Raw genomic sequence first — 12,329 nt, 5'->3', positions numbered from 1 at the left:
ACTTGGCTGCACTTACACTTTATTTTGAGAGACCACAGGAACATGCATTTTAAAAGCATTCATTCAAAATCATCTGCACTGATGGACACAGACCCAAGATCAACTTAAGAAATTTTAGAGGTTAAGAATGCTTCGTTAGTGGTTGTTAGCTACATGGTAACACTAATGTAATGACAGGGAGGAAACAAAATGAGGTTTTCAGCTCAGACCTTTGCAGCTGTGGGCACCACATACCCAAAACATGCCTGGTTTGATACCAGCCAGGGACCTTTGTTACAGGTCTTACTCCTCTCTCTCTCTCTCTCTCCTTGTTTCCAGTCTGCGTCTTTATCATCATCATCTGTCTAATAAAAACAAAAATGCTGGAAAAAAATGATATAAACCAAACAACGTGAAACTTCTACAGGACACTTACATTCATCATAAAAAACAACAACCTGGTAAAACTGAATTTGTTTTGGACGACTTCGTGTGAGGTGTAGACAGAGTTCAAATGGACCACTGCCAGTAGGATAGAATAAAGTAAGTCAGTCAATTAGAAATGCTCTTTGGTCTCCTTCTACCAGTCCATCCATCATCATCTGTCAGGCTGCCGATTAAATTTTTATGAAACTTGTGATGTGGGTCATTGCTCAGTTCCAGTATTTTCAAAAGTGCACTGATTGCCTCTAAGGAAATGCTACAACATTTAACTGTCTGGGAGTGAGGTACAAAATCTGGGCCGTGGCTGATTAATTTTTTTTTTTTTTTTTTTTTTTTTATAGAGAACGATGAATGTCATTGCTACATTTGAGCCTTTATTCAACTATACTGATGAGCCAAAGAGAGGTGAAAAGAGGACAGAAGTCTACACATGTAAAACAAAAATTTTAACAACTCATCTTACTAGTTTTATAATTCCACTTTGCTTGGAACTAGGACTGCAACTAAGGAGTGCTTTCATCATGAAATAATGAAATCAATCAGCAGATTATTTTCTTGATAAATTGATTGTTCTATAAAATGTCAGAAAATAGTGAAAAATGTTGATCATACAGAATTCCAAGGTGATCATTAAATTGTTTTTTTTCTGATCATCAATTAAAACATTAAGATGTTAAGTTAACCATCATATATGTTTAGCATTTTTCCTTGAAAAATACCTTCAGGTTTTATCAAAATAGTTGCAGACTATTCAACTGGAAGTTGATGATGGACAGCTTTATTTGCAGGCAGGAGGGGATCAAAGTAACAATTACCTGTTGAGTCACAGCCGCCCTCAGGCACTTGAAATATACAGAGGCTTTAAAACACTTAGTTCAAACTTGAAAAGAACATATCTTTACTACACAAAGCATCAATTCTGCACCAATATACGATTAATTGTGATTCCCAATAAATCAATAAATGGCCCCGCTGGTCTCTTCCATCCACACATCCTCCCCACACACTCAGAGAAAATCTTTAAAATACAAAGAAAAATCAATTGAATGATAATTTATTTGCTAACTCGTTATACCAGGACAGATGTGACCCAGCATACTCACTAGCAGTTTTCTCTCATTTTTAAAACAGTGCAATTGCACATTGACAGTCACTGAATGCAGCTGAAGCAACAGCCAAACACACACAACAGAGGACATTCCTCTGTGATGGGTGGCTGATTAAGGGCTATTGTAATTTTGACACAGAATATATCCTCAACAAAGAGCTGATATCATCCTGTGAACTTGCCCTGAAGTATCAGTAACAGCTCACAAACATCACAACCCTGGCACAGAGGAAAATGTATCCTTCTCTGGTACTGTTCAGTGATGAATGTAATTTAGTTTGGTACAACTTATTGTGTTATTCAGTCCTTGTTATGCAAGAATCATATGGTGAGCTATCCTGCCTTTGGCTATTAAATCCCCATATTACTGTATTTCTTTCATCACGCACACAAACTCAAGATTAGAAGAGCACACTGTCCGACCACCAACAGCAAAAAGTCCTTATTTTTCTTTATTTAGTAAAAAGTAACAATGCAATTCATAGACTGCCAAGGAAAAAACTTAATGTTATTTCTGGGAAAACTATTCAGAACTAAAATCTCTCTATTTACCACCCACCATACAACCACACACACCTTTACACAGCACAGTGGGAAGGCACGGCATGACCCAGCACTATGGTGTAATCTTAGTCACACGATGCCTACAGTAAACAGGGCCAGGAATCCATTTCTGTGACCCAGTTCACCCCACTGTGCCTGTTCCTGGCCCAGCCTGGCCCGACACATCCTGTGAAGTGATCCTCTGCTCTATCCCTTTACTGCAAGTCAGAGTTACAAAGTAAGAACTACTGTGAAAGGCTGAAAAAGAAGCTTTCAAATAATACTGTTGGTAAGCTGGTTATTGTTAGCATTGTGCTGCTGGTTATTTTCTTACTTGCCATGAAAAGTAGGAACCCGGTAGGTGAGACAACACATGTGATGATTGTGGATTTCAGCATAAACTGAACTAAAAAAGCAGATAAACTTCTTCCTAGGCAAGTGTATTAATGCACCATTAGACAGGCATGGGAATGGCTAATTACCGCAAGTAAATGGGAAATAACATAATATTTATGAGCTTGATGGCTGCACGTTTACAATAACTGATTCAATAACATCAGCAGCAGCACCTGGTCAGTAGCCTAGCACCTTTCAAGATGCTTACTGTAGATTAGAGAAGTAGAACTGCTAATGAATCACACACAGTACCCTCTAATTATAATTTCTGGCTTGAAACAAGGCAGTTATTTTAAATAAAAAAATAAAAGGAAGTGTCTCCTCAAGACACTGCTCCAGCGCTTTGTGGCCTCAGGTCTGAGCAGCCCAGGCTTCACTACTTTTCCTCTCAAAAGTTACTCCCCACTGTTTGTCATCATGCCTCGTTGCTACTCGACATGAGTGCCATGGCATTGAGCGTAATCAGCCCGATGCTTCATGTGGAGAAGGTACGTGTTCACGCTGGTGTTTTGTACGATACACTGTTTTCAGCAAAAAAGTTAATGGAAATTAATCACAAGTTGCAGGATTTTCTGTCACTGAATCAGACTTTCACCACCTGAAGTGAAATGCGAACACATTTGTGTTTGTAGAATAGCCAATAGGAATGTCCTGTCTCTGAAGTGACCTGTGACTGACAAAAGTTTCCTGCCATGGACTAGATTTTCTAAAGCCTGAAAACAAAGCCAAAGAGGGGTGCAGAAATGTTTTGCCCAGTCATTAACAGAATCTAAATCTATCTGCAACATTTTTGATATTCAATTATTTCAGTCACTTTAAGACAAAAAGCTAGACTTTCACTGGTTCTATAACCTCTCAAATGTCCAGATTTGCTACATAGATGATATTAAATTGAATATATTTGGTATTTTGACAGATTACACAAGGAATTTAATAAACAAAGCAATTAGTAAATTAATTGAGAAGTTTATCTGCAGACTAATCAACAATGAAAATACTTGTTTGAGTCTGACACGTGAGAAGATTTTTAAAAACTATATATTTTAGGGGGGCCTTTTATGCATTTAATGATACAGAATAGCTGAAGATATGATAGGAAAGGGAGAGTGGAGGAATGACAAGATGCAAAGGGCCATGTGTGGAAGTCAAACCCACGGCCACTGCAGAGGACTCACAGCCTCAGTACATAGGGCGAATGTTCTACCGACTGAGCTACCAGATACCCAGAAGCTTTTTAATAAAACGTTTCCTGTTGCTCATTTTAATCAAACTGGCTGGTATTCCACCATCCCTTAAACTATAGTTTTCATCTGTTGCTTGAATGAATAATCTTTCCATACAACATCCTTATTTGGTTCAGGGCACAACCATACAATCTTATTTTAAATTGCTGTTGTTGTTGTTGATGATGATGACCAGACATTGTTGCATCTTTGTTTTGAATTTCATCATCTGGGTTTTCTTCTACCATAATTTTCTTCAACAAAACTTACATGTAACTCCGGAGAGGCAGACCAATTGTAGCCGCAGCACTCCAACCAAATCACCTGTTTTCAACCTGTACTTACAGGAAAAAAAGTCTACTCCTAACAATAGACCTATTCTCAATAGTCGGTGACATTGCTTGCTATTTCAAATGTTCCACCGTCACGCTGGTCCACAAACAAAACATTCACTACAGATCTAAATAACAGAGCCCTATCTGTCACCCACTCATCTAAAGTTGCAGAGATCCACACATCACTGTATCATCGACTTCCTTACTGCAGCAGGTGAGGCTGGATAACCTTACATTCAGAACATGTAAAGTCAGTACTGGTGCCACCTAGAGATGTCAGCTGTCCCTACACTCCTTCTCCCTCTAAAACTACATCTCTGAGGCCACCTTGTCAAATTCCCGAAACCTCATCAGTCACATCTGAGGCAGTGACAGGTGTGCATAAAGAGTAGAAGCTGACAAGGAAGTTGGGATGAATGCCAAGAAAACAGGTTGACTGAGAAATCTGAATACCTGCACTGAGGAAAAACCTGAAACCTTCTTCCCATGGTCAGCTGTTAGTTTGGGTATGGGTTATTGATATTTCAACTTCTGTTTTTATACACATTTTTTTATGCTTTTATACTAGTTTTGGCTCAGCAGTACATGTGAACTGTGAGCTACTGACAACCAAATCCCTTATATGCACCTTCAACTTAATTATGATACTCTGCTTGAGTTTAAGAGTGACTAAGCAGGATACTAAATCATAAAATGCAAAGGAAAAAAAAATCACTGCAGGCTTCAGGTTTTAGGAAATATAAATGTTGCAATTTATATGCATCTATTTATTTCTTTAGTATTATGTTTATTTTAAGAAAATATTCTCTAAGGGGAAAAATCCTCACGCTTTTTTCAGGTCAGTCCATATACTGACTAAATGGGGTGTGACATTTAGGCAGCACAATATTTAACATCAGTTTCACTCTGACCATTTACATTGGTTTTAGACTACAGCAGACAGCAAACATAAATACCAGCATACACAGAGGAGATGAAAAGGAGACAGCATCTGGACAGTTCATCATGATTTGCAATAATGCAGCACAGTGACAGATGTTTCATGGAGGAGGCAGGTGTCGGTCTGTTTTTTTTCTTTTACCTGGTTTCAGGTGGAGCTGAAGCTCCATCAGCACTTGCTCCACACATTCATGCCTTTTAATCTATTAAGCTCTCAACAAACACATACTACGGCTGCAGAAAAGAAAGCTTTGCTCCTCATTTGACACGCCAAAATCAAAAAAGTTCAGAGTGTGAGCATCAAGGCAGTTTGACACAAGTCAAGATGTTTTCTGCATGTGTTCTGCCATTTAGAATAATAGGTGTACTTCAAAACGCAAGCGTCAGACACTTTTGGTGCCTTTTGGCCTTCAGGCTCAGTGTTTACTGGTGTAACTACATGTACTCCCTGTTTACTAATATTGCCCCAAATATTGCTGTTTGACTTGTTTTACAACATGAAGAATTCAATCAAGCTGTGACAGAGTACTAAAAATAACCACCACTGGAGAGGGACTGGCACAAGCCCTGGTTTTGCTCTCACATACCAGAGTGCCACAACAAGGCAAGATACAATTTTCCAATTTACAAATCCTGGACCCTGTGCAAACCACAGGCACAGGTGCAATGCAAAATTCTCAGCATGCAATATTAGTGTAATTGAAAAACCTGCACTAGGCCTAATACACAAGTTTATTTAAAATGAAAAAAAAAAATAAATACAAGATAGCCACTTGCGGAAAAGGACTTGATATTAAATATGCTGCTGAGCACTCCTCATCTACAATCAAGCACTAAAAACTAAGAACATCCTACTACCCTTTTGTCTGTCCTCCAAGAGTGGCATAAATGAATGTTTTAAACAATTGCACTTCCACACATTGAGACTCTGTACTTCTTATTGGTTAATACTCAAGAGTTAAACACATGAAAATGGTCAACTGCCAGCAAACTGGCCTGTCGATTAGCTGACTGCTCAGAAATTGGTATAAGGTGAGGGCTTCCCCAAGATTTTCCCTGCAATTAACTGCTGAACAACCAGTGAAACAAAATAACTGAACCTCTGTGTGTGAGGATGCTGCACTTAAATATGTAGAACACTTTGACAGGTTTATTGTTGATTTTCATTGCTGGTGATGTTGATGTTTGTTGTAGGTGTTGTTGATGTTTGTCGTAGGTGGTACTGATGTTTGTGTCAGTGCTGTTGTTTAAATGTTGTTGCGTATTATGTATTCATCTGAAGATTGATGTATGGCAAGTGATAAATTTCTGAAAGGAATAACAAATATGTCTGCCTGTAAGGTAGTTACTGATAGTCAGCATATTACCTACAGTAGATGGTGGCCAACACAGCCCAAGTTTGGAGAAGCAGACAGGAGTATCAGCCTGTAAGCTAAGAAATGCACTGCTGTGGACAGGATCAACAGTAAAACATATTTTACCCATTTAAAAGAGGTCAACCTGAAAAGAATTATTATAATTTTACATGTACGCTATACTTAGTTTTCTCACTGCTTTACCGTCCCATCACTCAGCCTTTTCCAACAAAAGACCCCCATTATAAATGCTAAGTATTGCTCTCTCCAAACCAACGAGACTCCACTGGCAAAATCAATTACTTGTCTATTGCTGCCACAACTGGTTAGTCTGTTTTTGTTATTGTGTGACTTCTGTGCTTTAAAAGGCTAGTTCTAATTCAACAGAGTCAAATGATAACACAGACAAACTAACTGAGCGATGCAGCAGTAGACGAGCAACTCCTGTGTGATGTGAAATTTGTGCTTTTGCCAAAAGAGTCTGGTTGAGTGAGAGAGAAGGCGATATGTGGCTTTTTAAACAGCAAGTTCTTGGCCAAAAAGGCTGTCTGATGGCAAGCTACAAGCAGGGAAAATATTCTAAATATCATACACCTATACTGATATCAGTCTTTTCGGTGGAACCTTTTTTAAGTGGCTAAAATACATTTTGCTCCTGATCACTACAGCAGTACAGTCCTTGACTCTCATACTGGTACTCTGCTGTGCTTCTCCAAACTGGGGGCATGCTGACCACCATCTACTGTAGATAATATACTGAGTACCAGGACTCATACAACCCCACTTCAAGAATTCTCGACTATCCTTTTAATACTACATTGTATTAGATCTCACAAAGCCTTGGCCAAAATCCAGACTCCCAGGAAAGGCAGCATCTTCATCCATCAATATTACATTGTTACTTTCATACTCTGCACATTTCAACTTGCTTCCTTGTATGTTGATGTGTGTTTGCTTATATGACAGACGCACAAACACACATACACCTGCATAGCCTCGTTTCCAGGACAACCCCATCATCAAGAGCCAATAAATCCTAATGGCCAAATAAGCTGTAGCGTCCCAGTTAGAGCTGCCTGGTAGCTGTAATTTCTTACCAGCTCTGCCCTTTGGGGTCTCATTCATTAAAACGATGGAGAACCACGGCAAGTAGTGATGCATACTTAACCTTCCTGTAGCGTGTTTTGTCTTTTAAAATCAAATAAAGCCCTCATATCTCGGAACCTTGAGGCATTTGGCCTCGGCACCATAAAGATAGTCTAAGTGATAGTTCCTGGGTGAAATGCATTTTAACTGATCCCGACTAACTGGGCCTTGTGTTTCACGGTCACACTTGAGCATCAGCAGACAGACAGACAGTCACGCCGGCGGCACACAGTCCTTAAACATTAGCTAGCTACAGAAGGCGAGACGTTAATGTAACATCTTTAACCCTTACTCGCCAACTTGAGCCCCGGGCTGCGATGTCGTACAGAGGACTTTCTAACTGTCCTGCTCCCTATAATCAACATATATGCTAAGTCTATACCATGGGATTAAAAATGGCACGTTTTGTGCTCACCTGCGTGATGAAAGAGAAGACGGAGCCCACTTCCCTTCTCGGCTAACGTTACCTCCGATGGCTCGTCCCCGTTGTTTGTGTTGTTTGAAGCGGTGAGCAGGAGGCAGCGGGAGCGTTAGAGATAGCCAGCAGATAGCCTACACAGACCGAACTGTGTTAAAGAGATGAGACCGTCTTCAAGCCTGGTTCTCCCCACACGAGAGCCTTCCTTCCAACAGACGGGGTTTTAAACAGCTACCGCACGCTCTCTGCCAATGGAGGGATTTTGCCTTTCATAAAGCCACGGGGTTGACGTTGGACAGCACGCATGCCCACATCCAGCTGTTGACGTCAAGTGTTTAGCTCGGTCGTCTTTAGAAGGGAACCCTAAAGATGCAAAACTCTCGCGAGATTTGTACGTGTTATTTATCACTTTTACAAAACGATTTTTTTGTAATACAAAAATACTGCGATTAAGATCTGATTAAGATTAGGGACAGAAAACATTTGAAATAGGGTTAGGGAAATTATGGTTTGGGTAAAAATTATAACTCTCGCGAGATCTTTTGTTGGTTTGGGGTTCCCTTCCCAACTGGACCGACTACCTCTTGCCCCGCCTTGGAACCGTGGCTCAGCCAATCAGAGACGGGCTATCGGTGACGCAGTCTCCCCCCCTTCCCTGTGAATATCCCATTGACAGTGGTTTCATCAGTTTTTGTAGTATTGACCTTTCTTGCATAATATTTTTTTTTCTGTTGCTTAACCAGCATGTTCTCCGCCTCCCTAAAATGTTAAAGTGGGTTTTTTCTGCTCGCCTTCGGGCACAGTGGAGGAGACATCCCTATCTCCAGCACACTGCCATCTGATGGTTGTTTATTTGCACTGCTGTCACTGCCCTACATTCACACTTAAGTTATCCTGGCATAACCCATTTGGCACAGGGTTGGATAACAGGGCTGTTGCAAGTTGCAAAAAGTTGGCTGTGTGGTAAGACTGTAGTACTTTTTCATAAATTTTTAATGAAAGGTTGGTACATGTAGATACAATTATTTGAGAGTTACAGGAGTTGACATTTTTAGAAAACCTGAACAACATACAATATAGGAAAATCCCAACTTTCATTCCAGCACAAAATCTTCATCATAGCCAATATGTGCATGTGCAGTGATGGTGACAAACGAATCAAGATTTCTCCTGACATTAGATTTTCATTTTCAGTTTCATAACTGACCTATGAAGAAGTATATGGTTATACAAATGGGTCATTTCATATTTGTTAGAGGGAGGTTAACTGGGTGCCTATATCTGTGGTACCTGTATACACAGAACCTGAATAAGATGGATTGATGTGATACTTATATTTACTATGTGACCTACAGTATGTATCATGTGTATGTCCACTTTATGATTATATATTGAAATAATGGTTAAATTAAAAAAAAAAAAAAATCATCACTGTCATTCTGTGGAGTTTTGACTGGAGTATGATAATATGCATGTTAAAGGTCCTAGTTTGAAATATCAAATACCTAAGCACAATGTTGCAGGGCACTGCTTTATTATATAAGCTGTATAATTACATTTTTGTCCACTTGGGGGCAGGGAAACTCAAAAACAAGCGGACATGTATGAAGCTGTTACCATGGTGTGTTATTAGACAATGGTCTGGTGACTAACCAGCACACAAGGAACAACATAAACATTCATTTGGAGTCTGTCTCTGGCCACCTGATCAGGGTTAAGTTAACCTGCCCATAATGACTTCCCTGTCTCTCAGACTCTGTGCATCATATGCCTCAGGCAATAATTAGTAATTAGTTTGTGGTGATTTAACTAAATAAAATTTATTCAGAAGCCTTATATTAGCACAAACCAAAATGATCAAGGTTATAAAACCACATTTTAACCTGGGGGCCCATCTACAAGAAGGGACCTCAAGATTAGATAGACTCTTTTTCTCAAAGAGGAAATTTCTTTTCCTCAGACTGCTTATTACGAAACACATTTGCAGTTGTTCAGATTACCACAAATAAGAGGCATGCAGTTCACCTGGAGCCTTCAGATTCCCTAAAAGTCAGGGGTCCCTGGGGCAGTTTCATGCTTTGCCTGGTAGTAATCCATTCTTGCACCTGTTGAACATGTACTTGTATTCACTCTCCTCTCAGCTCTGTTCTGGTCTGCACCAACTCCTAAAGGGAAACATTTCAGCCTTTGGGCGCTAGATCCTCAGCTAGTTGCTAACTTTGTCTATTGTTTAGTGCTGCACAGTTAGTGTCCTGTACTGTAAAAATCATACAGGAATTTAGTGTAATCAACTTATCTGTTAAAACTCTCCCAAGACCCTTTTTTTTTTAAAAAAAAAAACCACAGTTTGAAGAAAACAAAAATGAAAACTTGCTGTGTCTCTAATACACGATAAGTTAGGTCATGGTTGCTTATTTTTACATAAATATAAAAACAGTGAACCATGAAAGTTAATTAAAAGTTAATGAATTGTAATTAATGTTAAAGTCAATAGATGTTCATCACTGTGACAGAGCAGTTATTGGTTCAACTTAATACCTTGAGCTTACTGGAGTACAACTGATATTGAATCTATTTGACTTGAAAAGATGACTTGTTCTGAATCATTACAAAATTATATCAACTTGTCATACCTTTTCATTCAGCCATCTTAAAATGTTAAGCCAACTTAAAATATTAAGGCAGTCTGGACACTAACTTTTTAAAGTTAAATAATAGCTTGTTTTACAGTGAAGACTGTACGTACTCCTGCCTGAATATGATTGAACATTATATACCAGCAGATGCTGATGAATAAAGCACTGCAGGTAAGGAAGCAATGAAGCAGAAAAAGTTAGCATGATTTCACTGCTCTAAATTTAAATAATAAAAGGCTGATTATAGTAATAACAAATGTGCCAATAACAACAGAGGATATGTGCTGTGTGACTCTCGACACAGTATGGTCGAGCCAATTTCACACCTCACACTTGCTGACAAAATGTACTCATTTTACTCTTTTGTGTCACTGTTTTCCTGCTGATTCATGTCTCTCTTGTCAGTTCACTTCATGCTTGTTCACCCACATTTCCTGCTACTGTGTTATCTGAATGCAGGAGGGAAATGCAGTGAAGCGACGCATTAAAAAGGAGAAGTCGCAGCTGTCGACAGCATCTTTAATTCACCAACATCACAAAGGTCCTACTGTACTGTACATAATACTGTGGCACTTAGAGTCAGCATGCTCATAGATACTGAAGAACTGAGATAAAGCCTTAATTCAGCATAAGAACACACTTATAACAGTCCTTTTGTTTCTGTACAAACTCACTTTTCCAATCTGACCAGTTAAATACAAAAAAAAGAGAAATATATGAATAATATATTTGAATTTGTTGAAGAACTGCTACTAAACATGATGTTAAACAGAGATTTCTAAAACAAATATTCAGTCCTGGTCCTATTCCATCACCCAGTGCAGCACAGATGAGACCAATACAACGCAGGATATATAACTATTACCTATACATATATACATACACCAGAGGTGTATCAGGTGCAGGTATCTACAGTGCCTTTATCGCAGGCGTATATAATACAGTCATAAAATTGTAGTGCAAGCTAATTCCACATCACATATTTGATAACAAACATGCTTTAGTTCATTTCTCATTGTGATTTTTTTTCGTGCTGCTCTTAGTTCACTCCATTCAGTGCTCTAAAAATCTTGAGGAAACAGCGGAGAGGAGGAACAGTGTGTGTGTGTGTGTGTGTGTGTGTGTGTGTGTAAGAGAGGCGAGGTGTATTGGTGTTAAAGCTAGTATCCTTGTGTGCTCAGGTCGGAGGATTATTGTACAGTAAGCTTCTTTATCCCTTGTTGGTTCTTTTTCTCTGACGATAAAAGCACAAGGGGCTCTTCTGTTTCTTCAATCAGGACACAAAGAAAAAAAAACAGGCTGGATAGACGGGAGGGATTTTACCCAGGAAGCTCTACTTCTTCTTCTGTCTGTAGCAGTCCTTTTAATCCAGAAGCAGTTGTAAGATACAGCTAAAGGAGCGAGGCGAGACATAGAAAAAAAAAAAAAAAGTCTAGTTCCTGTATCTTTACAGTAGCTACATTATGTTCCAGGAAGTCATGTTTTAGTGTGGAGTCTGAGGTGGATGAGTGTGTGCTGTGTTTGTCTGCGAGTCGTACATGTGCTAATGAAGGAAAACAGTTGAGAGCATCTGGATTCTTTATATCACATTCTCAAACAGCTGCATGGAGTTCATGATGTTCTCGTCCTGGAAAAAAAAAAAGATAAAGAAAAATATTTGTCACCAGGAGTCTGTAGTGAAGAAGAAGGCCTTATGACCCCCTGTGAAGTTTTGGTGACCCCCACTGGGGGACAGGACCCCCAGATTGCAAACCAGTGCTGCACATTACCACCCACTTTATGAGTATAATGTAATCAAGTACATAGT

The 12,329-nt window shown here is 39.3% G+C and overlaps 2 protein-coding genes across 6 annotated transcripts in view; both read right to left on the bottom strand.

The window, feature by feature from the left end:
• slc23a2 (solute carrier family 23 member 2) overlaps nt 1–8,171 on the bottom strand; it is a 36,714-nt gene extending 28,543 nt beyond the window's left edge. For all 3 annotated transcript variants that reach the window (XM_084728535.1, XM_084728536.1, XM_084728537.1), the window contains exon 1: nt 7,884–8,171. The gene's annotated coding sequence lies outside the window, so the exon portion shown is untranslated. The remainder of the gene's footprint in view (nt 1–7,883) is intronic.
• A 2,856-nt stretch (nt 8,172–11,027) lies between these two features.
• kcnip3a (Kv channel interacting protein 3a, calsenilin) overlaps nt 11,028–12,329 on the bottom strand; it is a 57,387-nt gene continuing 56,085 nt past the window's right edge. For all 3 annotated transcript variants that reach the window (XM_084728533.1, XM_084728534.1, XM_084728532.1), the window contains one exon: nt 11,028–12,149. In XM_084728533.1, coding sequence (XP_084584659.1) covers nt 12,102–12,149 — 48 coding nt within the window. In that variant the 3' untranslated portion in view covers nt 11,028–12,101. The remainder of the gene's footprint in view (nt 12,150–12,329) is intronic.

Source organism: Lutjanus erythropterus, chromosome 10, assembly GCF_056507025.1.
Source record: "Lutjanus erythropterus isolate fLutEry1 chromosome 10, fLutEry1.hap2, whole genome shotgun sequence".
Taxonomy (NCBI): domain Eukaryota; kingdom Metazoa; phylum Chordata; class Actinopteri; order Lutjaniformes; family Lutjanidae; genus Lutjanus; species Lutjanus erythropterus.
This window is presented reverse-complemented; position numbering and strand designations above follow the sequence as displayed.